This window comes from Maniola jurtina, chromosome Z, assembly GCF_905333055.1.
Source record: "Maniola jurtina chromosome Z, ilManJurt1.1, whole genome shotgun sequence".
Classification (NCBI taxonomy): Eukaryota; Metazoa; Arthropoda; class Insecta; order Lepidoptera; family Nymphalidae; genus Maniola; species Maniola jurtina.
This window is the reverse complement of record NC_060058.1, coordinates 3,985,903-4,011,834: the sequence shown is the minus strand read 5'-3', so window position 1 is coordinate 4,011,834 and position 25,932 is coordinate 3,985,903. Positions and strand designations below refer to the sequence as shown.

Genomic DNA, 25,932 nt, shown 5'->3' with positions numbered 1-25,932 from the left:
CAAAGAGTGCCAAAGATAAAAACACCAACACTCGATACAAGTTTTTGAATTTGTTTTGTCAAAACTCAGAAACTCAGTACCAAAGACTACAGTGCTCAGTACTTTAAGTGGTTTTGAACGAATGACTTTGCGCGCAGTTATTAATTGTTATAAATGGTTATAAATTGTGAAAATACAGTGAAAAGTGCGTGTGTTTTACCTGTAAAACCTGATAGGTAAGTAATGAATAGTATTTTAATGAAAAACCATAATTTATGTATGTTTATACCAAAATTTCACCAAAAACTTGGGAGTCATTCAACACGGAATGAAATTTCATTTTCGCATCTTTGTTTTGTGATCAAATTACTTTATTTACTTACTATAGTTACTAATATAATTCATATAACTAACTATCTTCGTGAATTATGTGTTAAATTGGTATAAATGTGCATATAATTTACAAAATGAAGCAAAATATCGCACGGTCCGATTTGTTCCATTTTGGCTTTCTGATTAACTAACTGTTATTATATCCTACAAATCTTTTCTTATATAATTCGAATGTAATTCGATTAGTAAACTTATCTAATTGTAGAATGTTAATTTACATTTAGAATAAATGCAACATAACTCTGTCTATAGTCCAAAGTTTAAAAGTAATTTTTTTACAGCGTCTATTTCTAGTGCTTTGTTATAAAAGAATGCGCCACAGACCAGTTACAGCAGCACCAACGGGCCAACCTAAAGAATATATACCTATATATAATAATAAACTAATATCATTGATAAACATATAGGAAACCACCCTCCAGAAAGAAAGGACCATCAATTTGATAAATTATAGAGGATCTGTTGAATATCGTAAAACTGTGGTTATGGTTATTATGTGATGTTTTCTAGCGAGGTAGGTATTCTCTTTAGGTAGCTCGATAAGGGGACCTATTTTTCAAATAAACAGCAACTTGGAAAGCATCTTGCCAGTATGCATTAGAGAGTGAGCTTTCAGCCAACATTGATCTCGCCGTCTCTGTTATTATACGATTAGTACGTTCAGCAACTCCATTTTGCTGTGGGCTATAAGGCGTTGTTACTTGGTGCTCAATACCATTTGAAGAAAGATAATCAGAAAACTCTTTATTTACATATTCTTTTCCTCCATTCTAGGAGCCATTCCAGGTTCTAAGAGCCTTTATTTGAAAACCTAATTGTTTCTCAACTAGAGCTCAAAATAATAAAAATTTATTCTTTACCTCAGTTTTAGCTATAAACAATTTAGTTTACAGCCAGTTCCAACACTTGTGACAAAAGGCCATTATTGATTGAGATAATGACAGGAGACTTCGCTTATGGCTTCGCTGATGTAATGAATCTATATTCCAGAAAACGCATCAACTCCGTTTCAAGCGTCGGTGCACATAGGTGGCATGCAATATGGCGTGGGACAGGGCTCCAGCAAGCGGCAGGCCAAGTACGCCGCCGCGCGTGCCGCTATACAGATCCTCATACCAGAGATGAGCCAGCACATAGACTCCGCCGCAGATGAAAAGGCTGACACGGACCTCACCGTAAGTGTGGTACTATAGCGATACTGTTAGCGGCAAGCCAAGCACGCAACCGCGCGCGTCTTCGTACAACTCATCATACCGTAGATGCCCTAGCACAAGACTCCGCTGCGAAAAGGAATGCGAACGTCACTCTCACTGTGTTATAGAGAAACATACTAACTAGCAGCGGCAGGCTAATGCGTCGTCGTGCAAGCATCAATAAAAATACAAATAAAAAAATATTTTTATCTCACTAGCTAAAAAAGAGCGCCTTTGCTGTCTAAAACTAGTAAGCAAAACCGTTTTTGCTCACTCAGTGAGAAAAGTGTTGCTACACGTGATATTAATATTAAGAAAATGTCAAAACACAGTTAATTTATGATCAAGGAATGCAGAATAATCTTAAAAAAAATCTTACACTTTCAGCTTTGTAACTGTTGTTGCAGGTATGAATAAAAAAAATCCAGTTAGTAAATAATAATAATGTTTGCAGGCGTTGCACCCTCACGTCCAATCATGGGGCTCTCTCCTTCGTCTTTATGGCTCGAAGTCTGAAAAAAGCAGCAAGGAGAAGAATCACGAAGAACTAGAAATAACCCGCCTCCAAGGCAAAGCTCTTCACAGCCGGCCCAATTACGCAGTGCTAGAGAAACTGCGGAACGAAATGAGGAAACTGCGGGAGAGAGATGAATCCGTCGTCCCGATAGGAAACTTATTGTTTACAGAGGATGTCCCACACACTCGGGATCCAACTTGGACACCGTGGACCTCTAAATGGGCATATACCTAATAACTTTGATACAACTTTAAATTACTCTAAAATATATAAACTCTTGATTTACTAATTTCTGTTTTTTTTTTTTTTTTTTGTGTACACCCAGTAGGGATGATGACTACTAAAGTCAAGTCAGCGACTTTTTATCAAACGGCAAAACGCTTGTTTAGTAAGAGAGCTTGTATGATATACACAGATGTGTAAATCGATAATTTGAAATGATTAGCAAACATAAAACTATCAGCAGACGTGGATTTTACATATTTTGGAAGACGCTCTATTTAATAGTTCCTAAGATATAATTTATTTGTGACATAGTCATCATCCCAATCACCTACCACAATACTCCTGTGTCACCTGGAAGTAGATTAGGTAGGTTTTTTGATGAGCGAGTGAGTTAGTGAGTGAGAAATAGCTGTTTATTTATTCGAAAACAAGGCTGTATATTATTACAAACAAGCTGACTGAGCCAAACTGGACGCCGGATTGGGCACGTTCAATTCCAGAGCTTGCGCGGGTGGGGAGGCGTGCGCGCGATGCAGCGTGCGGTCGAGGCGCTCGATGTCGCGTAGCTGCTGAAGCTGGCGCAGCACGAGGCGTACGTGCGACTCGCGCAGCGCGCGCACGTTGCCGGCCCACTCGCACGTGGCGTCGCACTCCTCACAGCATTCTTCTACAAATATATTATGTAATATTTAGCGGCTGCGTCACGCAAAGTCGCAAACGCACACTGACGGCAACTATGCCGTGGTATTCTCATTTCTCAGACATGCCACGGTTTTCTTAGGCACGTAGACTTAACTGTCTCAGCATTTGCTCGCTCCAGACATACTTCTACTTCAGTGCTATTTATGTTCATCACATAAAAATTTCCTGCCGTGCCGTGAAATTTTCACTTGCGGTCAACGGATGGCATTAACAGTCGCTTCGGTGCTGAGTGAACATACGTACATATGACAAAATTCGTCACTAGCAGTTCTGCAATTTTTGATATATATATACATTATATATTATTTAAAAACTATTTAGAAATTTCCTTGTAGTGTAGGTAAAAACACTATCATAAAAATACTATCATACCACTAGAATTCGAAAATTCATCCGTGACTGCAGCCGCGGATGGCCTGAAAAATAACAAACTTATTTGAAAACTAGGTAATGCCCAAAACATCGTCCGTGAAGTTTTAGGCTTTTAAAAATGCCGTGGGAACTTAATGATGTTCCCGGATAAAATTTTATTAATCTATGTTTGACTCCAGGATGCAAGCTATTTCTGTACAAAGTACATAAGTAGGTGTTCGCAACTTTGTCCACGTTAATTGAGGTTTTTTAAAAATCCCGTGGCTATGTCGTTCCCCGGGACGCAAACTATCTCTGAGTCTGTAGATACAGGTAGGATTGGTGGATCCCTCTCGCAGGATACGCAGCGGGCGCCGAAGGGCAAATGATGACCTTCGGCGTCCATGAGTTGCCGACCTGCGGTTGACGGGCGTAAGGGGCGTTCGTCAACCGATACATAACCAGGTCAGGAGGTAGCGCGCCGTGTTCCGGGTGAGCTTCTGAGACGGAGCTGGTAGCAGCCAGCCTAGCGATGGGACCCGTCCGCTTGGCGGCGGGTCAAGACCTGGCGGGAGTGCGGTAAATACTACTTTAGTGATACCCGCGCAACCGCCAGTCCGTTGAGAAACAAACACAGGTTTTAGTGGGTGCAAGCCCCACATAAGCATTTCCTGTGTATAAAAAAAAAAAAAAAATGGGACGTGAAAAGCTAGCGATATAACAGATAGGTTTTACAATTTCGCGTTTATAATATTAGCAGATATGGATGAAAAACACTTGACGCACCCACAGATTCACTACTTACGATTCTAGACAGTGCCTGTAATAGACTCTAGATACATTGAGCAGAAAATGTATGAGTTTTACCTACAAGTGGGCATTGGCATAAGGTGCAACTTGTGTTCTTCTGCCAATTTTTTTTTTTAAAGAATATTAGCCATGCTAATCATGACTAATACTCCCCTCAAATTAAGCGTAAAGCTTGTGCCAGGAGTGGGTACGACAATAGTGCAACGGGTGGGGTTTGAACCGCCGACCTTTCGGAATCCAGTCCTCGATCGTTGAGCTATCGAGGTTCAAATTGCAGTGAGATGTTTTAGGATAAGAATAAGAAGTGTTTATTTGCTAGAATATGGTATAATATACGAGTACATTGGTCTTAAATATTATGTAGAATCGCATATTCTGCCAAGCATGGCGTGCAAAATTTATTGAATTTATATAATGTAACAAACATATCAAATTATTATTAATTATTGCATTCACTATTTAAAATTTGTCATTCAAAAATTCATCAACATCATAATAACCTTTGTTTACTAAAAATTTAAATAAATAACATCTAAAAGAAGTAAGGCTCATTGCATAACTGTGTGACGGTAGATGGTTATGGATACGTATTGCCGCACAGTACACATTCTTCGTATACCTATAAAGCCAATCGTTGTGCTGGTATACAAATTTTATTTTTATGTCTACTGTTCGGTTTTATTTCTGTCTTTAGTTTAAAGTATTGGGGACATTTACGGACAAATATGCAAATTTCATAAATATATAAACATGGGAGAGGCAATATTTTAAGTTTTTTGAATAGAGGCTTACAACTATAGAGCCTCAATAGCTCAACCGGTAAAGGAGTGGACTGAAAACCAAAAGGTCGACGGTTCAAACCCCGCCCGTTGCACTATTGTCGTACCTACTCCTAGCACAAGCTTGACGCTTAGTTGGAGAGGAAATCTAAATTCTGCAAAAGATGGTCTCTTGTGTGAACATAATATTTCAAATCTCCTTACCTGTTGAAATGGCTTTTCGGTTTGGTTTGGGAAGCAACGCTGTGGAATACAGGACCGCTAGTTTTAGGCGGTGAAATGTCTTCAGTAGTAACGGAGCTGATGCCCGGGGCTCGTTCAGGAGGCATGGCTCGAATAGCTGCAACCTTGTAAACCCCTCGCAGAATAGTCCGCATCACGTATTGCACGACCTTCTTTGATTTCTTGCTCATAGATTTCTTTTCCTATATGGTACATATTATTTTTTAACCCCCGACCCAAAAAGAGGGATGTTATAAGTTTGACGTGTGTATCTGTGTATCTAAATATCTGTGTATCTGTGTATCTGTGGCATCGTAGCTCCTAAACTACTGAACCGATTTTAATTTAGTTTGAAAGGTGGCTTGATCGAGAGCTATAATCCAAGAAAATCAGTTCAACCGTTTGAAAATTATCAGCTCTTTTCTAGTTACTGTAACCTTCACTTGTCGGGGGTGTTATAAATTATTAATTTACACTTGTTAATTATTATCAGCATATATGGAATGTTTAACAAGTCTGCTTTATGACAGCGAAGACCGACGAAGATTTATAATAAGAAGTAGCTACTTACTTTGATCTTGGCGCCATTAAGTAGTTCAGGATTGGACGGTAGAGGAAGCAAGTACATCGGCACGGACGGGGGACGAGGCGAGTAGAATGCAACGGCAACGTTACTGCTACAGATTTGTACATTATTAAATACATACATAATGTACCTATTGTAAACGGTAATAATAACTTCAGACTAATATCACAAATGCGAAAAGGCATCTGTCTGTCTGCATTTTTCACAACCTATCCTTTAAAATAATTTAGATGAAAGAAACAGATGTTAGCTCACATTCCGGGGACGGACATAATGCTGCTTTTCATCCCAGAAAATCAAAGAGTTCTCCCGGGATTCTGAAGGAAAATCCCATTAGTTTGACCGATTTTTATGATATTTAATAGATACAAAGATAGCTTGCATTACTGGAAGGCTCTAGATTCTAGGCTACTTTTGATCCCGAGAAATCAGAGTTCCCACACGATTTTTTCAAAACTTAAACGCTGTCGCGGGCATCATCCATTGAGATAATGATAATTTCTGCCGTTACCATGTAACATTGATATTATCAAACTTTACAGAACACTCTTTTTTTACTTAGGTCTAGAAATTTAAAAATAAAATTCACTAACTAGAGCAGTGGTGAGAGGATTGCAGGTGGGATACAAACGGTGGTGTCTCGCAGTCCAGCAGAGGACGGGCTGCGCGTGCGACGCGGGCTTTGGGACTCGGATATGCTAGAAGTAAATTCCCAATAGACTAAACTACTAACACAGACCGGATTTTGTTCTGCGGAACAAATCCGTTGATTAGATTTACCTTCGCAATAGACGACCGTAGGGTACATTTCATATTTTCCTGATTAGGTAGGTATTGCTGCGTTTTGGCTGACTTTTGTCTTTTTGTCACTAGATAAACTAATTAACCGCGGTGAAATGTCTGAGAATTTTTTGGCAATAAAAGGGTTAAAATAATGATCACAATAAGAAGTTTAGTAATCAACCACATCATCACATCTTGTATGGAGCGAAAACTCAATGTGCAGCCGACACGATATAATATATATAATGTATATAAGTATATATGATAATTTATGTCCGCAGACAACTGTCTACACGAGCACATTTTGACTGATAGCAGACCAATTAATCACAGTCCGTCGGAAAATTTGATTGCGAAATCTTTTTGTCCGTCAGTTTGTAACTTACCTAGATAATAATTATTGAATGAGGATGCAAACTATTAGGAACATAAGTAGTTACTTAATTTGTCGTAAGGTGTTGTCGTAAGACCGCAAGAGAAGGCGATCAAACTGTTCGACTGCTAATGTTCAGCTACCAACTTACTAAGTACTTATCTGACTTAATTTCCAAGAATATAACAACAACAAACAACAACTAACAATTACTAAGTAATATGGCTTCCTTCGAGACGCTCTGAGCGGCTCGAAGTTTTGCATCTGAATTCTGAACGGTAGCATTGATCAGTCCATAGCTGCTGTAGAAAAGAGTGAAACTTTTTTATAGAAGAAATTAATAGGTGCCAATGCAGGGGCCTTATGTAATTTAGACAATTTTAAGTGACACATTAAGACGTCCGAAAACTTCAAAATGCGAAAATGGAACCGGAAAATTAGTAGCGTTTCTTTTGTTTTTAATTATTTATTAGCCCTAATTCGCACGAGCGTTAAAAAAGCGTTGCGTTAAAATCCGGCGTTATGCTGATAAAACAAAGTGCACGTTAAAAAAGCGTTGACGTGTGAACAAATACTTGGGAATGCATTTGTTCTATTTGAACAAATGTAATAAATTTGTTAAATTCGCACGAGAGCTTTTTTAACGTCCGTTAAAAAAGCTCTCGTACCCTTATCGGTTGATCATAATGATTATAATGATGAAGGCCTAACAAAGTAGCTGTGACATAATGATTACCGTTCTGGCGAAGATTGTGATCGAGGTAGCCGAGTGCGCGCCTGCTGCATATTATCAGCGGCTTCTAGACAAATACAAAAATATCATTTAATATTAAATCAATAGGTAGGTATAGTTTAGTTTTCCTGAGCTGACTTAAAAGATAAACAAACCCAAAAACCTTGGAGAAACGCGTAAGCGACGTGGCATTCCGAACCAGTGGTAGATTATTTTTACGTAAAAGTTTATTTGACAAAAAAAAAATTACATTCTCTTTGCCTGGCGTTTCAGATATACTGGAGTTAGGTTTCACTCGTATAATAATTTCATTGTCAGTTCGCAGTACCTACTAATAACATCCTGAGTAGCGTAACGTGCGACCAAAAATAAATAATTACTAATCTCTGCCAAAACCTAATTAGGTAATCGGTTTATAAAGTAGGTGATATTTTCCATTTAAGTTCATATTATTATCAATACAAAATCCCTTCCTACCAAATATTACGTTTTAAGTCACTTTTTTTTGAGCAACCCAAACCTAAACACGTAGGTATAGACGATCTCTCTGGCTAAGTGGTAAACTTTGACTGTAGTGCTCAGTGCTCGTATAGTTCGTGGGAGGATTCGTGTTCCAGACAAATTCAAATACTTCGAGCGCTCAAACATCCTTATTAGGGTTCCGTACCTCAAAAGAAAAAACGGAACCCTTATACTCGTAAGATCACTTTGTTGTCTGTCTGTCTGTCTGTCCGTCCGTCCGGAATAAATCTGGAAACCGTGAATTTGTGGTTAGATCATTAAAAAAAAAATGTGTTTAAATTTTCAAAGTAAGATAACTATGCCAAGTGGGAGAACTTTGCCTGTACATTCTAAAACAGATTTTTATTTATTTTTATGCATAATAGTTTTTGATTTATCGTGCGAAATGTCGAAAAAAATACCCGAGTATGGAACCCTCGGTGCGTGAGTCCGACTCGCACTTGGCCGGTCTTATTATATCAATTACGCTTACGGCAACGACTTTCGTATAGCGCGTAGCGAGACCGCGTAGAACTAAAAGCTGCCGGTTCTGCTTCTTCAAGTTTTCCAGACTTGCTCGCTTCTACATACATGTCCATCTTAAAAATGTTGCTGTTGGGGCAATAGCTGCTGCGAAAAACAAGATATTAAGATATTTCATTCATCATCGACAAGTACGCGGCTTGCTTTAAGTTTATTATTATCTATACTAATCTATACTATTATCTATACTATTAATAAATAAAATTGGAGTGTCTGTCTGAAATTTCGAAATAACTACCTCATATTAAGCTCATATGGTTATTTGAACGATACCAACACTGAATCACACGTTTTTAAAATTTTTGTCTGTCTGTCTGTCTGTCTGTCTGTCTGTTTGAAAAGGCTAATCTTCGGAACGGCTGGACCGATTTTGACGGGGTTTTCACAGACAAGTAGAGAATTGACCAGGGAGTAACATAGGCTACTTTTTTAACCGACTTTCAAAAAGGGAGTTGTGTTTTTCTACCTATGTACACCGAAATCTTCGAGATTTCTGAACCGATTTGCGTCATTTCTTTTTTAATCGATAGAGGAACTTCGCGACATTTTGGAGTCCAACTCCTCAGTCCTGATGCTGCAGGGGGTCTGACCAATCCACGCGGGCGAAGCTGCGGGCATCAGCTAGTTGTAAATAAATACTTATTGTGCGGTTAGCCTTATACTAATCGAAATTACTGTCAATATTCGTTTGTCAATCATACAGTTCATATTAAGTTAATCATACCTACATAGTTGATCATATTCTTTCGGTAAAATTTAAAAATGAGGGTACTTTTGCATTAATATGAAACTTGACAGTGAATGTTCAATTCAATTGAATTCCTAGAGAAAAAGGTCGTAACAAAGTCATAGCATAGTGATGTGAATCATTCACATTCAGTTACAATTTATCGATAGTTTTTACCGATAATAATTTTATTATTCTTGATCACGACGTTTGTTGCGCTGTGGTGAGTGTTGTATCCATATTAATACATGTATTAAATACGAAATTGTGTCTGTCAGTCAGGATGGAAATAGCATACTTTTATCTTGTAAAATAAAAGACTTCCCTCGGGATTTAAAAAAAAAACTGAAATTCACCTGAACGAAGTTTGTAAGAAAGGGGTTTCAAATTTGACTCAAGATTATTATAATGTATTTTTTTAAGTTATATTTTTACCCTACGAAGGCCGATTAATAATAATTATTAATTATAATAATAATCGGAAGGTACTTATAATCTTTTATAACGAAATTACGCAATCAATCGCCTTTACACAAGTACAAAAAATCTATTAAATTAATGCTCCTGAAAAAAGTATATTATACAAGCGAAGGTTACTCGTAGGTGAATATGATAAAAGAGCTTGGATTTGCATAATATTGTTTATCAAACCTTTGAAAAGAGCAGCCGCCGAGTTTATTGCTGGTTCTTCTCGGTAGGAAAAGTATTCCTAACCAGTGGTAGATTTGACGATTCAAAAGTACTTGTAAAAGTTCAATTGAATAAAAAAGATTTTGATTTTGATTACCTATGCGTTCGGGTTAAGAGGTTGAATGTGTGTTTGTTTGTTTGTGTGAACCTGTGTATGTACCATTTTCAGTAAAACTACTTTACCTATTATTATGTGGTTTGTGCCATGACATAAATATGATCTCAAGAAATTTCGCACAGTATCGGATAGATGCAGCGTGAATATAAAGGAAACCTTTTATCTTAAAATATCTAACTGTTCGAAATTTTATTTGATCAGGTGGTTAAACAAAGGTTTCAGTTACTTTTAAGGAATTAATTCAAAAAACACTTGTGGTTATATTTCGATATAATCTTATATTAAAATATTATATTAAAATTATTATTAATGTTTGTCCGTCTGTCCTCTGTTCGTTATTTATGCGAACGTGCAACGTAATTCCCAACTTCCTATTGAGTTGAAACTGTTTGTAGTTGTTGTTGGAACTTGCGGGATGGTTTCTGATACAGTACCATTGACGTACAATTGGGGTGCCTGAGTCGCACTGCAACGCATGCCGAACATTATAGCTCATAATTATTATGTAGGTATATTTTCGGAAGTTACACAATGAAACTTTTCATTTCATTTGATATGTATAGTTCAAAGTGTATACGTGTAGTTCAAGCGGACGAAGTCACGGGCATGAGCTAGTCATTAAAATTAAAGTGGAAAGTATGTCCGTCCTTCTGTCAGTCTCTCTGTTTCCTTTTTACGGCACCACCGTTTGACAGATTTTGATGAACATGGGCTACTTTTTATCCCGGAAAAGGAAAGAGCTCCTATGGGATTTTTAAAAGCCTGAATCCACATATTCACATGGACTAAGTGATGGTATTACCATACCACATAAATTATTCAAATACCTATTCGCTTTTCCTCGACATTGTACATGGATTTATGGTTTTTAAAGATCCCATTGAATTCTTTTGAAATCCTTTCAAGAAAGGATTTTTAGGATTTTGTTTCTACTTTATAAAGAGAACCTACTATTTTACCGAACTCAAGTAACAACTAACCTAATGGTTTCTAGATCCAGTAGTTTGAGCTGTCAAATATTAGTCCGTAAATCGGCAGAGAAAAATCGAAACAATGTAAATTCATCAAATCACATCCCTATAATACCCCACCGCGTACTTGCCGGTATAAAAACGCAAGACGCGTTCACTCGGCCTTTTTTCCATGCATCGTCGTTGACTTTTAATGTTAGTAGTTAGTTATTGTTTAAAGATTTTTTTAAAACTCTAGATTTTTCCATTCTATTGTTGTTTTTCTAAGATCTAAATTAGCATTTTCAAGTCCTTTATTGATCTATTTTAGCATTTCCAGAGTGAACTAGCATTTTAGTGCAAATTTTGGTGACGCGTGGTACTTTAGCTTCTTTTTGCCAGCACTAACTACTTTTTGTGTAGTTTCTAGTCGATTTTTCAGTCAATTATGAACACGTGGCGCCTAATAATATTTTAAAATACGTGTTAATTTGTGTTTTACAGAGACTAGAAAAGTGAGATATAGAACACGTGGCCGCTGACAGGGGTAAGTTATTTTTTTTAAATCTAGGAACATGTGCTTAAATTCGTGATTTTATTCTGATTATGTTTTAAAACAATCTTATTGTCAATTTTTGGGTGTTTTCCATATTTTTTCTTATATTTTTGTCGGAATGTCGTGGTCCGCCATTTTGTAAAGGTAAATTATATGCGTGGTTTTCATTGAAATAAAATGACGCTGCGTAACCGTCACTTATTATTTTGAGTTTTAAAGTGCTTTAGCTATTTATTATTTTTGACGATTTTTAATTTTTCTTATCGAAATAGTCTGTTGGTAATTCAGACACGTGGTTCTTAGTGGAATAAAATGAAGCGTGTATGTTTCTCGGGCTTACGATTTTTAGTAAAAAGCACTCCGTTGTCGATATTTTTTAAAAGTTTTAAGCAAAATTTTGGGACTTGTATAATATTTTCTTAGTGATTTAGGTAAAATGGCTTTTAAGCCGTTCTCTGTGTTATGAGTGCGAACCAGCATATATATTCTAGGGAATATTTAATCTAACTTTTTTATATTATTATTTTATTTCGAAATATTTTTGTTGAAATAAATAATCAGCCGTTTTGATTTATGATCGTGAAACAAAATGGCGGATGTGTGCGCGCATGTGCATGTGCCATTTTGTTTTACGCTTGCTGGGTTTTCCTGTAAAATAGTGTCCTCTTTTATTCACATTGCAAAAAATATTTGATTTTACTTTACAACAATTAATTTTGTTTTGTTTAATTCAAAATATTTGATGTAGGTATGTAGATTTAATTATTTATTTATATGCACTTTTGTTTAAAGATTTTCGTCTAGGACCGTTTTTTTTCCAGTTGTTGTTGTTGTTGCAGTGAAGAATATTATATGGCCGCAGCCTAAAAAAATAAAATGAAAATAGTAACCGCGTGGGATTTTACGTTTCACGTTTAGTAAACTCGCCGGTCCGAATACCACACAGTGCATAATAATCTTTCTTATTTCAGCAGATGCATTAATTTTTGATATCAGTGTGTATTCATAGGTTTACTGTCACGCGCAGGTCTCCCTGTCGGCGGCCGCCAGCGCCAAGGTCGAGCGGGCGCCGCGATCGCTCCCTGCCGCGCCGGCGCAGCGCTGCCGTGCTGCAGTGCTGCAAATGCATCCACATTCCACCACACGTCCATCCACGAGCAGTCGATAAACTATGTGAGTTTTGTAAATATTTTTGAGTAGGTAAATGTAGATAATACCTATCAGATGTTATTTTCTTCGAAAACTACTGGACCGATTTTTATGTGGTGTCTTGATTACATAGGTATCATCCCAGAGTAGGTTTTGGACATATTTTACGGTTATAGATTACTAAGGACTAGGAACAGCTGTAATCATGAAGTTTTTTAAAGTATTTCATTTTTAGCTTAGTTATATTTTTAGACAAAATTTAATGTAGTTTTTTTTCTTAAAAAGAGTGTCCACAAATTAGCCACCGTGGCCGAAATTCGGTCAAGAGGTAGGTACATAATATAAATGTATAATATGATTAAAAGATAAAAAGTTTATATAGATTTTTTGTTCCAGAGTTCACCCGTGAAGCTCATTCCTCTGCAGGTGGCCGCGACGTTTCTGAACCTCTGACCTTGCGGCAACCTACAGAGCACGCAGTGCTTCGCCCTCATTAACAACAACAAATAAGTGAGTATGCTTTCTTTGGCCCTTGTAATTAGCTTAATACTTTACGACAACATTTAATAATATTGAAAGATATACCTATTAACATACATTTTTTGTTCCAGAATTTACGCGGGAATTTCATCCATCTGTAGACTGCGGCAATGTTGAGCGTTCACTCATTGCGGCAGCCTACAGAGCACCAGCGACTCGTTACATGGACGCCGTGGATTATGTAAGTAAATAATATTTTGCTAGTAATATCTTGGTCAGATCTTGTACGGAGTAGGACGGTGCTACATAGCAAGCGGATGGTTCTTGAGAAACTTTACGATTTTTTTTAAATTCCATTACAAGGTTGCCTTTGACTGCGATCTCACCTGATGATGTAGGTAAGTGATGATGATAATGGTGATGATAATGATAATCTTAGATCGTAGCGGGCTAACTTGAACACCCATACCGTTTATTGGTTTTTATCGGAACGCTCGATCGCTTGGCGGCTTGGCTTTGCCGGTAGGGTGGTAACTAGCTACGGCCGTAGCATGCCACCAGACCAGACCAGAGACAGTTTTGAAATTATAAATTCACAAATTGCCCCTGCCAGTATAATCGAACCCGGGATAGTAATAAAAATAAACCATTTGGTAAACTTTTCTTATTTGTTTCAGGTCAACTCCACAACACACAGCATAGTTCTAAAATCATAAGCTTTTTTTTTTTCAAGAGAATTGGTACATTTTTGCATATACAACTCACGTACAACTTAAATAACTATTACAATAATTATTACAATGTCCGTAGAAATAGTTTACTCGGTAACGCAACTCCAGTCGGCCTCCCTAGCTCTTAAGAAATTTGACAAACTCACAACAGATAAAATAAAATATCTTTTTATTGTTGAATCTTAATATTAAGAATATTTTGTTTAGTTTTGCCATATATACATCTTTTAATTATTCTATTAAGAATAATTCTAAGATATAATATGACTACTTAGTGTCCGAAAATAAGTCACGCAAAGAAACACACACACGTAAAACGTTACAAATAGATTATATTACTATCCTAAGCGCCTACTGTTCATATCTTCGATGGATCTACACTATCACGCTCAAGCATACACTTATTTTACAAAGCACCTCCGATGTTAAACACTTCCCTACGTTTATTTGTATCCAGTTTTAGTTTTTAGTTTTTCATTATTTTTTTTGGTGGTGGGTTTTTTTCAAATAAAGTTTTGGTTTGTTAAGCATGAGTTTGTGTTTTATTTAGCAGAACTCAAATAGAGTGTTTACCTAACTACCAACTAAGCAGTTTTACCTTTTACCAAATTTTTAATCCTAATCCCACTTCCCTGGCCCCCAGAGAAACAGGATTTAGGATTGAAAGTTTGTTGAGTAACTTAAGTTGTTATGAAGTACATAATATAATTAGCAGTAAATTAGCAACAGTCAAATACCCTACCTATAATACCTATTCCAAATTTTTCTCTTGGTGGGAACGCATTCATTATGAATGAAAATGATAACAAACATTATTTTGCTAATGAAGGTATGGTATAACAAATGAGTTTGCACCGGACTAGCGCATTTTGAAGGTCAGCCGATCCTTTATAATTATTTATTAATATACTTGTCAAGTGCGAGCCAGACTTGCAGATAAAGGGTTCTGTACCTATTCTTGTGCAATATATATTAACAGTATGTATGTACTATTTATTCATTTTTTAATTTGCATGGCAGCCATTTTAAAATTGGTTTTTATGAAGGTTCCAATTCGGGTATTATAATCGCTGGAGAATTTTATTATTACAGATTTATAGTCTTAAGGTCGCTGCATACGTAACGTGTTTTTTCTCGTCCCGTACGGGACGGGAGAAAGTCAGTTAAGTTTTCACACAAAGGAATCATTATTAATTTACTACAATTCCCGATCGGACAAATTATTATTTTGGCTCGCATATACCAACATATTAATTCATTCCTCCACAAGCACGGTAAGGTTTGAAGCCGCAATCAGGACACGAATTAGACTCATTTCCTGATTTCAGATGCAAACCTCCCGTACCTGTAGAAGAATATATCAATATGTTGGTATTTACGAGTATTTTACACCTATCGCACGATCTGTAAAGAAATTTGTTTCTACAATAGTTACGATTAACTTTTGAAAGATGAAATGTGTACTGCTTATAATTAATTATAAATAAAATTAGTTATAATCACACTGATATTATAAAGGCGAAAGTTTGTATGTATGTGTGTGTTTGTGTGTGTGTGTGTGTATCTATGTTTGTTACTCCTTCACGCAAAAACTACAGGATGGATTTGACTGAAATTTCGAGTGGAGATAGATAATATCCTGGATTAGCATATAGGCTACTTTTAATCCCGGAAAATCAAAGAGTTCCCACGGGATTTCAAAAAACCTAAATCCACGCGGACGAAGTCGCGGGTATCGCCTAGTTATAAATAAAATTTGAAAATTCCCCATCTGTGCCCTGTGTGTGTGATGTGTTTGTTGAAAATCGAAACACTCATTTTTTTAACCTTTGACCCTGAATAAAAAAAATTCCACACGGGAAAGATGGGGAACTTTCAAATTTTACCAATTTTCAGCTTGTTGGGAATTTATGTAATTTCACTCCATTTCACTCTTGTTTTTTGGTTTAATTTGATCGGGATAAAGGGATATTGCTTTATATTGCGAAAGGCATTCTTTGGCTGCTAGCTTTTGGCTTGTAGGTACTAGAGATGGACAGTTTTTTAACACCCGACCCAAAAAGAGGGTGTTATAAGTTTGACGTGTGTATCTGTCTGTGGCATCGTACCTAGCTCCTAACTAATGAACCGATTTAAATTTCGTTTTTTTGTTTGAAAGGTGGCTTGATCGAGAGTGTTCTAAGCTATAATCCAAGAGAATCGGTTCAGCCGTTTGAAAGTTATCAGCTCTTTTCTAGTTACTGTAACCTTCACTTGTCGGGGGTGTTATAAATTTTTAATTTACACTTGTTATTAAGTCCTTAAAAAGGTATTGTTTTATTTTATTGTTATCAATTACTCGTAAGCAGATACTCACTACGGATCTGCAATTTTCTGCACTTGCATTTCACTAGTGCTTTTCACTTAGAATTTATATGTATCAAACAGGTATCAAAATATTTTAAATTTTAGGTACTTGTATATCACTCATGGACTTAGAAATTAACAATAGGTAATTTTTCAGATCAGATCACGAAAATCTCCAAAACATTATAATAAATTTAAAAACCTTCCCAAAAGAAAACTTCAGCAAAATTTGTCAATTTCTCTGTCACTGTCATTAATAGACCCCGTATATGCAGCCATAAAGCCGGTTTTCCACCGCGAAAGGGTAGTGAGCGGGAAATGGTTAGGTGGGACGGACTCCGTTTGTATAAAATAGTTTTGCGTTTCCACTAACACAGAGTTTTGTGTTTTGTTTTCCACTGCAAAAGGAGAGAAAGGAGCGGAGCGAGCTGAACGGAAAATGAGGAACCAGTCAATTTCCACAGAGAGCGATTTCAGTTGGTGTTTTAAACTGAATGCTTGCGGTCGTGTTTTGTTGCGAATTCGCGATGTTCTCGAGCGACACGGAATCAAGTGAAGACAGTGATTATGTATACAGAAAAAAAAAGTACATATTATTATACTTATCTTAAGCACAGAACAAAACGCGCAAAACGAAGATTTCGGTTGAGCAGCACATTCGAGAAAGAAAACTGAAAGGGAAATATAGGCTATTCTATGATTTAGACGATGAAAAATGAGGAAACTGCAAACGAGTCCGTTTCAAACTAGTTGCCGAGACCTTGACGTAGCGGATTCTTTTTACTCGTTCGATCCGCCCCTCTCACCTCTTTCTCTGTGGAAACGCTGCCATGTAATCTGTCGTTGCGAGTCAATCGGATTCCTTAATGACACCGTAATGACTCCGCTCCGCTGCCTAGAACTGAGCGAGTTCATTTCAACTCTTTCGGCTCGCTCAATCCTTTCCGCTCGACTATTTATTGGTGGAAACACAAGTATGCAGTTTACTCTTGCGAGTTGAACGGAGTCCTTAATGGGTCCGCTCCGCTCGCGGTGGAAAACCGGCTTAAGAGGAGAGCCTCATCATAGACGTATTACTACTATTTTACTAAGTATCTATTATATCGATGCCATAGATATGTATCGATGCGCCTCATAAAAGGCGGAGATAATTTTTTTATATTAAGTTTGATACACAGATATATTTAAAAAATAAAACTTTGGATAAAAATAGCGGGCAAACGAATGGGCGACCTACCTGATGCTAAGTGATTACCACCCATGAACATTTGCAGCACCAGAAAAACTACCGATGCGTTGCCGGCCTTTCAGGAAATTGTTGGTCAGTGCGTGCGTGGTACGAGTATGTGCGTGGAAAAAAGGATCTGGCACAAAGGGCGGTAGATGCACACAAGGTGGTTAGAGTGAAATTGCTTACAGGCGTGCGTTGCGGTTGTAAAAAAAACCGGCCTAGTGCGAGTCAAACTCGCGCACTGAGGGTTCCGTACTCGGGTAATTTTCCGACATTTTGCACGATAAATCAAGAGACACTGTCTGCCTGTCTGTCCGTCCGTCCGTCCATCCGTCCGTCCGTCTTGTCTGTCCGGTCTGTCTGTCCATCTTGCTGTCTTGCTGTTTGTTCGTCTGTCTTGCTGTCTGTCTGTCTTGCTGTCTTGCTGTCTGTCTGTCTGTCTTGCTGTCTGTCCTATCATCATAATCAATCCTATCTGTAATCTGTTGTTAGGTTTTAGCCATGTTTTAGCAACATTACCTTTTTGCCAATAATATAATATAAGTATAGAAGTATGTACATAATACCTATACAATGAACAACGTCGCTAAAGTAACTTGTCGACAGATTACGGATGGATTGATTATATTAATTTTGGCCTTAAGTAGGTACGATAAGTAACGATTGGCATCAATCATAAAATAATAATACATAGTTAAAAAATATTTTTATTAAGTAATCAATTCACTGACAGTTAGTGTTTGTTAAATATACAATATTAAATCAATAACAATGATAAGATTACGAGCACCTAGTCTAGGTATACCTATGGTAAAATATTGATAGTTAAGTTGCTGCAGCAATTTCTAGAAGACTCGTGTAACAGCCGGAAAGAAGGCAGGCCATGCCTACTATGACGATGAGCACATCCCGCAGTAGTCGATAGCGGCAGATGCCGTATTTGTTGGGGTACCACACACATGCGTCCATGATGCCAGGGAACACTATAGCCAGCAGCGAGAGGCACAAGGCGCCGAAGAGAGAGATGAATGGCCCGAGCTTCGGCACTGCTATCGCGAGAACCCCTGAAAAATAACGAAGACCTAGTTATTTTCGTCAAAAGCGTAGCGCATAACTACAATTTTTCTTAGCTGTAAAATTACTTGCTGCAGAAATGCGTAAGTACGGCGCATGGACTGTTCTTATCTCGAATTACATATGTCATAGTTTAGATACCTATCTAACCTACACACAGAATTATAAATACGCCTAGTCCTACATAATCATATTTACATGCACCTATAGACTCACACGGCAGTATGACTAAGAAGATTCGCAGCACGTAGTCGACTAAATGGGCCTTCTTGCCTTCGCCCAAAGACTTTTTCATTTTTTGCCATATCATGTTGTATGCAACAAAATTCTGTAGCGGAAACGTTAAAAGGATTGCGAATGCGATTATGACTTTTGCAGCCTGCGCCTTTCTGCAAGAAATCAATCCTAATCAGCTTTGTCTTCTATTTTCATACGAATTTAATTAAAAATGTACTAATTTCAGTATCTATTGTTCACTCACTTTTGATCGTGGGGAAGGTTCAGCGTAAGCGAGGCTTTGATGTCGTCGCCATACTTGAGATAACCGAAAACTCCCATTAATATGTACAGCAACATGATGATTACCATACCAATGTTAAATAAGCCGAGAAGGCCAACAAATCGCTTGGGCTTCTCCATATTGTACTCTAAGGCCAACATCTAAAAATGTCAAGCAAACTGAATAGAGCAAAGTAATTATTATTATTCAGACTAGCTCGATGCCTCGACGTTTTATTACTTAAGTTTCCTAATAGTAGGGGAGCCCACGATGCTAAATGGCGATTTACTCGAGCGTCATAGAGACCTACTGGGTTGCAAAGCTTAGATGATAAAGAGAAAAAAATGTTATATAATGTATATCTTTTCATCGGTGGGGAGAGCGGCTATAGCCTTCCAAATTTGTAAAAAAAATTGTGGCGTGGACATACTCGAGCGCGTCAGAAATTGATAGCATCCAATATCCTACGTATTTTTAATAATGTACGTATGTTAATCTGATCGTTTGCATGATGGGGGTGGTCGTACGTAAGGGTTGAAAATGCAAAAAAAAAAAAAATTAATCGAGCGCGTCTGATTTTTTAAGAGGGTGTTAAGAGAACCTAAAAAAATGCATAAATTCAATAATCTGACGATTTCGATGTGACGCAAACTCGAGCCATTATTATAGTGTGCAAAAAAAATTCGCCATTTTGACATACTCGAGCGCGTCAGATTAAGATATATATATATAGTTCATCTTTATGTCCTAGACGTTGCTGTATCATAATCTGACGATTATCTAGAGGGATTAGCTTAATCTGACGAAACAAAATCTGGGTATCGGTTGGCCCTGTAGGCCAGCCAAAGTAGGAACTTCCCGCTGTTTTCGACCTCTAAGAGCTCAAAAACATCAGTATGAATACATTTTATAAAATACATACATATATATTCAATACTCTATATATACAAGCGAAAGGTCTCTTACTTACTTACTGACTAAACATGGGATCTTAAAAACTATTGTACGTTTAAAGCTTATAATTTAGAAATAGGTAGTTGATAGCTAAGAGATATTTGGAAATTCCACCCCTAAGGGGGTAAAATAGGGGTTGGAAGTTTATATGAAACTCCTTAGTTTTTGGAGTCAGAGACACAAAAATTCGGATTAAGATTGATAATAATAAATAAAAACATGTACATCAATTTTTTTTTGAATATGGTAATATTCAAAAAAAAATTTATGTACATGTTTTTATATAAAAAAAAATTTTAAGGGTGGTAAAATAGGGGATGAAAGTTTTTGCTGAATTTTTTATTATTACTTGAAATTTTGAAAATTGGTTTCTTTTCGGGTGTAAGTATCAGGTTAGAATTTTTTTACCCAAATCTACCCCGAAGGAGGTAAAATAGGGGTTTGAAGTTTGTTTGTATGTTTTTTTAATTTAGAAAAAAAATCGACAACACGTAAATCGACAATTAGGCTATGAAAATGTCAGAATAGCATCATTTTAAACATCGACATATGATCGCATCACGCAGCTGCACGCATTAAACTTTATCGAAGAATTTTTGTTACTTCGGCTTGTGCAAATCGTCAGATTATATATTTTCCGTTATCCTTGAGTTATTTCCTTCAAAATGAAAAAAAAAAAATTGAACCACGCTGGAGAATGTCGAGATGACGTTTTTTTTTTACAACTTTGTAGCCCTCCCCTTTCTTTACGTCACTCTCAAATTGTCAGATTAGTGGAATATACACTTTTTAGCATGTAATTAACTCACCCTATCTTAATCTGACGCGCTCGAGAATTTCTGATGATCAACTTTTTTTACTAATCTGATCCTTTATCCTTGACGGGCGGCCTTATATATGAACCTCATATTTGGTGGAGGTACTTAGCCGGGTACAAGGTATCGCCCTATATATTAATCTGACGCGCTCGAGTAAATCCCGAAATCCCCTCTTGGGCTCCCCTAATGTAACTGTCATGAACTGTGTCAGAACTGAGATACTTATATAGTCTTTTGGGTAGGGATACTGTAGGGATTGTGTACACATCGCATGCAACGTAATCAAACGAAATCGAATATAATACCGTAGTATACTAACCACTCCCACTGCTTCCAGTGCGAATAGTGTGGTACCTACAAAAAACGGAATTTCCATGAAGCCTTTCAGTTCTAATTTCTCTTCTTCTAACGTCACGTCGTCTTCAATCAAATAGAAAAAGACAAGGATGAATCCGAGCAGAGTGAGAATGTTCGAAATGGACGAGAACGGCGTCAAGAGTTTCAGGTCTTTGACGAGGCTCATCAGCGTAAGCGGCAGTAGTAGGTAGCAGATGTGCAACCGCAATGATAGCTCTTTACCGTAGTAATCGCAAACCTTCAAAGAATAAAAATTAATTTATAGCAAGAAACTAGTGCCAAACAAACAAATTAATTACCTACATAGTATTATTATAATATGTAATACCTACAAGGAACGATGGCATCTCAACTAAAGGCACGCGTTCTAGACCCGTTCTGACAGTCGCGTGGGATACGATATCGACGGTTTAGCTGTTATAAATTAATCAGAGTCTAATATGAATTGTTTGGTTGTTGTGTATGTGCCATAAGAGAAGATCCGTAAGAGAACAAGAGTAACCGATACTTTAACGAGTTTCGGAGATGAAGTGGCAACGGGCAATGCATATAGCTCGAAAACAAGATATACGCAGGATTGTAAAACAAGGATGTCCAACTAGTGGGACAGACACCATCAAACGAGTGGCTGGGAATCAGGCGGCGGAGTGGTGTCTGGCTATACGACACCCGTGTCCCGCAGCGGATGCCTATTGGATGATAATAATGATGATGATATAAACAAGTCTTTACTCACATCTAGTAAATAGATGCCTACCAATGGGTAATACATAAATATTACCTGTTTGATGTTCTCGGCAACAAATACACAGTAGATGGTGCAGGCGCCAAGTTGCCACAGTACAAGGGTCGTGTCAACAAAATAGTAGTACACTTTTGCAGAGAAGCGCAAGCATGGCGGCCCGCCCCGGAGCGCCAGCATCATCGACTCGGAATACTGTATATAGCCACGTCGATGTCGTTTGCACAACTCGTATTGTGCTGCAATCTGATATTATTGAATACGTAAGTATGCGTGACTATGGGCCTCATAAGAAAGTTCAGTCACTCAGCGGGCATTAGAGAGAGTTTGGAATTCCTTTACGTGATTAAATCAGAAATGAGGAGATCTGTATGAGAACCAGAGTAACCGAAATAGCTCAACGGGTTGCAAAGCTGAAGTGGTAAGGGGCAGGGTACATAGTTTGAAAAAAAAAAACCGATAGGCGTTGTGCCCCAACGTGCTAGAAACGGGGACCTCGCGCCAGAAAGTGCAAGTTTGAAGATCAAGGGTTTCAAACACGCTTTGGTCTGACAAGAAGTAAATCAATAAATTATGATCTTATTATCTGAGTTTCAAGATGAGTATAGGTACCTATTCAGACAAATTTGTAAGTACGAACTAAATTTTGAACTGAATTAGGAGATCAAAGCTACCTGCGCGTCATGAACGCAGGATAAGGGAGCACCCTTGACACGAATCTATGTGGCCGCGTAACCGTGTGTATGACGTCATACTATCGTGGGAGGCGGCCGCCGCGCCGCTGACGTTCTTGCTTTGCAGGTTTGGATGACGTTTAAAATATGAAGAGAACTTACGAGGATATGTATGCAATAAGTGGCAAAGCTGCCGATGAGCGCGACTCCGATGACGGCGATTATGATACCCACGCGTGCTACCGCGTCCGACATCGCTAGCACACCCGCGCCAATGCTGCCCTTCAGCAAGTGAATCATCGTGTCCGCATATCTAATGACACAAGTAAGTAAGTATAATAATGATTTGTTATATTGTTAAAAATGAAATAGTTATTTATGTTACAAGGGGCCAAAGTGATATTTTGTTCCTCGAGGAGGTTGTTTTAAATTCAAAGCGAATTGAAGGATCCTAAAGTAAAATACTAAGCGTAGCGAGGAATTCAATATACCTATACCTATGTACTTACGCCACCCTAGAACAAAATATTTTGGCCCGGACTCCGGAGTGACACACTAGAAACAAACACGCAATATGAGAAATTATAAAATAAAGTACTAACGAAGTAGGTTTCTCCACTACGCGGTGTTCGTGAGGGTCGAAAGATTCGTCTTCACTTTCGGCTGAAATACATAATAACAAGCCAAGCTGATCAATAGCTTCAGGGAAATGAACATTGCTTTACAAAGAAGAGGAAGTAAGCAGATGGTACACAGCTTACCTACGCGTGGGAATATCAGATGGTGGCGCGAAATTACTCATTGAGCGAGCGGTGGATATGTTGTGTAGGTACAATCATCATCATGATCAACCCATCGCCGGCTCACTACAAAGCACGGGTCTCTTCTCAAAATGAGAAGGGGGTTTGGTCATAGTCTATCACGCTGGCCAATTGCGGGTTGCCAGACTTCACACACCTTTTTTTTTTAAAAAAAGAATATTAGTCTTTTTTTTATTATGACTAACATTCCCATTTCCCCTCCAACTAAGCGTAAAGCTTGTGCTAGGAGTGGGTACGACAATAGTGCAACGGGTGGGATTTGAACCGCCGACCTTTCGGATTTCAGTCCGCTCCTATAACCGTTGAGCTATTGAGGCTTAAAGATCTTTGAGATCGTTATGGAGAACTCTCAGGTATGCAGGTTTCCTCACGATGTTTTCCTTCGCCGTTAAAGCGAGTGATATTTAATTACTTAAAATGAACATAACTCCGAAAAGGTAGAGAGCTCGGGATCGAACCCCCGACCTCCGATTATGAGGCGGATATCTATCACCAAGAAATCTAGGTAAGTACTTAACTAAATTTCTGGAACAGACGTTTTGACAAGCTCCCTGGCGATGCCGCGTAAATATCGACAAGGGGTTTAATAAAATTTCCGTAGGTACCTCTTCCAAATTAGCCCGCTTTCATCTTATCACCAGGTGAGATCGCAGTGAAGAGCTAACTTGTAATGGAATAAAAAACCTAGCTACATATATATCCAGTAGTGAATGAATAAAATATAGTGCTCTTGCTTAGCTCTTGTTATGAAGAAGGGGTGGAATATAAACCTTAATGACAACAACTACCGTGGAAAAAAAAACGTACGGAAATTAGAAAGTTCGGAACATTAAAGAAGAGATTAAAATTTCAAAACAATAAAGCTTCGCATCTCCGGAAATCGTTACTGGGAGGGGGAACTAATACCACAGCTAATACCCTCTCCCCTCAACTCTCGATGGAGGTAGCCCGAGTCGAAACTTTTGCCCAGTGTCCTCCTTTATAATGCTGTGATAATGATGAATAAGGGTAGAGACGATAGTGATATATGAAGTACCCACCTCCAGTGATTTGGTCGACAATACCGGCCATAAACTCGTACACGAACATCTTGCAGGTTTTGTCTCGTCGATTGCAAAAACAAGCTAATTATATTATCATCGCCTTTTCTGTTCAGCTATGGTGTATATTTGATCTACCTATCGTGGAAATAATAATACCCACGTAACAGAAAATTAGAAATTTTTCGATTTGATCTAAGAGTTCCACGTTCCAGACATTTATTTTGACAGATCAATGAATGGGTCATAGATTGTCTAAATAAGTCATCACGCCAAGTCAGTAAATGAAATCTTCTTTCTACTGTCTGTGTTGTTCTTGTAAATACATCTATGAAATACCCACAATTTTTTATACAGGATGTTTGGTAATCACACTAATATTATAAAGGAGAAAGTTTGTATGTGTGTGTGTGTGTGTATGTTTGTTACTCCTTCACGCAAAAACTACTGGACGGATTGGGCTGAAATTTAGAATGGAGATAGATTATACCCTGGATTAGCACATAGGCAACTTTTTATCCCGGAAAATCAAAGAGTTCCCACGGGAATTTTAAAAAACCTACATCCACGCGAACGAAGTCGTGGGCATCAGCTAGTTAGTATATAAAGACGACACATACCCATGCTACTTTGATCTGATAAATACAATGCTGAAGTATAATGACGAAATAAAATTATAAAAATTTCCATACAAAATTAAAAAAAAATTATGTCAAAGTTTTCATGACCCTAACGTGCCCTAACTCACTGAGATCGTTGGCCATCTTTAGATAGGCCAAGGCTAACGATCTCAGCGAGTTAGGGCACGTTAGGGCCATGAAAACTTGGATATAAAAAAATTGAAATTTTGTATGGAAATTTTTATAATTTTATTTCGTCATTATACTTCAGCATTGTATTTATCAGATCAAAGTAGCATGGGTACGTGTCGTCACTATATACTAATTACCAAACACCCTGTATGTGTCCATCGGTGTGTCTGCTAGCTTTTCACGGCCTATCCGTCTTACCAATTCTGTGCTTTAGCTGCTTTCTCTACGGTTAGACAAGATAAATAGCTCGTGTGCGGTAGCTCAGGAACATATTTTTAGAAAACGTGTCGCTCCGTTTCGACTGCCTATAAAGGCCTATAAGATGTATTATTTATAAACTCTGCCACTATGTGCTGATACACAGATACCCTCAGAACAACCCACCCTCCAGAGAACAGATCCTCCTATAACTTCGGATTATAAACCACGTTAGTGTAATTAATGGTTATTATCTTTTACCTAAGTATATCAAA

The 25,932-nt window shown here is 37.8% G+C and overlaps 3 protein-coding genes and 1 long non-coding RNA gene across 9 annotated transcripts; 2 read left to right on the top strand and 2 right to left on the bottom strand.

Moving 5' to 3' along the window:
* Positions 1-104: 104 nt before the first annotated feature.
* Positions 105-25,036, top strand: LOC123880473. The gene is made up of 5 exons (XM_045928617.1): positions 105-215; positions 1,363-1,547; positions 2,020-2,304; positions 14,705-14,719; positions 25,018-25,036. The coding sequence occupies exons 2-4, from the start codon at positions 1,407-1,409 to the stop codon at positions 14,705-14,707; spliced, it is 429 nt and encodes a 142-aa protein (XP_045784573.1). The 5' UTR covers positions 105-215; positions 1,363-1,406; the 3' UTR covers positions 14,708-14,719; positions 25,018-25,036.
* Positions 2,035-16,673, bottom strand: LOC123880472. 3 transcript variants are annotated; one of them, XM_045928614.1, is made up of 9 exons: positions 16,448-16,673; positions 8,641-8,777; positions 7,650-7,713; positions 6,351-6,455; positions 5,743-5,848; positions 5,154-5,374; positions 3,382-3,425; positions 2,755-2,974; positions 2,035-2,077 (listed from the first exon to the last, which is right to left on the bottom strand). In XM_045928614.1, the coding sequence occupies exons 1-9, from the start codon at positions 16,474-16,476 to the stop codon at positions 2,041-2,043; spliced, it is 963 nt and encodes a 320-aa protein (XP_045784570.1). In that variant the 5' UTR covers positions 16,477-16,673; the 3' UTR covers positions 2,035-2,040. The 3 variants fall into 3 exon arrangements, with proteins under 3 accessions (XP_045784570.1, XP_045784572.1, XP_045784571.1); XM_045928616.1 differs by having other exon boundaries at positions 5,743-5,845; XM_045928615.1 differs by having other exon boundaries at positions 8,641-8,774.
* On the top strand, positions 11,307-14,624 carry LOC123880475. Its single transcript, XR_006799262.1, has 6 exons — positions 11,307-11,391; positions 11,680-11,722; positions 12,759-12,904; positions 13,277-13,390; positions 13,492-13,601; positions 14,038-14,624. It is a non-coding gene; the product is annotated as an uncharacterized LOC123880475 (long non-coding RNA).
* LOC123880469 (proton-coupled amino acid transporter-like protein CG1139) lies at positions 18,356-24,858 on the bottom strand. 4 transcript variants are annotated; one of them, XM_045928602.1, is made up of 8 exons: positions 24,648-24,858; positions 23,389-23,449; positions 22,949-23,099; positions 22,152-22,358; positions 21,333-21,608; positions 19,224-19,402; positions 18,959-19,147; positions 18,356-18,732 (listed from the first exon to the last, which is right to left on the bottom strand). In XM_045928602.1, exons 1-8 carry the CDS (start codon positions 24,694-24,696, stop codon positions 18,474-18,476), a joined length of 1,371 nt encoding a protein of 456 aa, XP_045784558.1. In that variant the 5' UTR covers positions 24,697-24,858; the 3' UTR covers positions 18,356-18,473. The 4 variants fall into 4 exon arrangements, with proteins under 4 accessions (XP_045784558.1, XP_045784560.1, XP_045784561.1 ...); XM_045928604.1 differs by having other exon boundaries at positions 18,947-19,131; XM_045928605.1 differs by having other exon boundaries at positions 18,959-19,131.
* Positions 25,037-25,932: the final 896 nt, after the last annotated feature.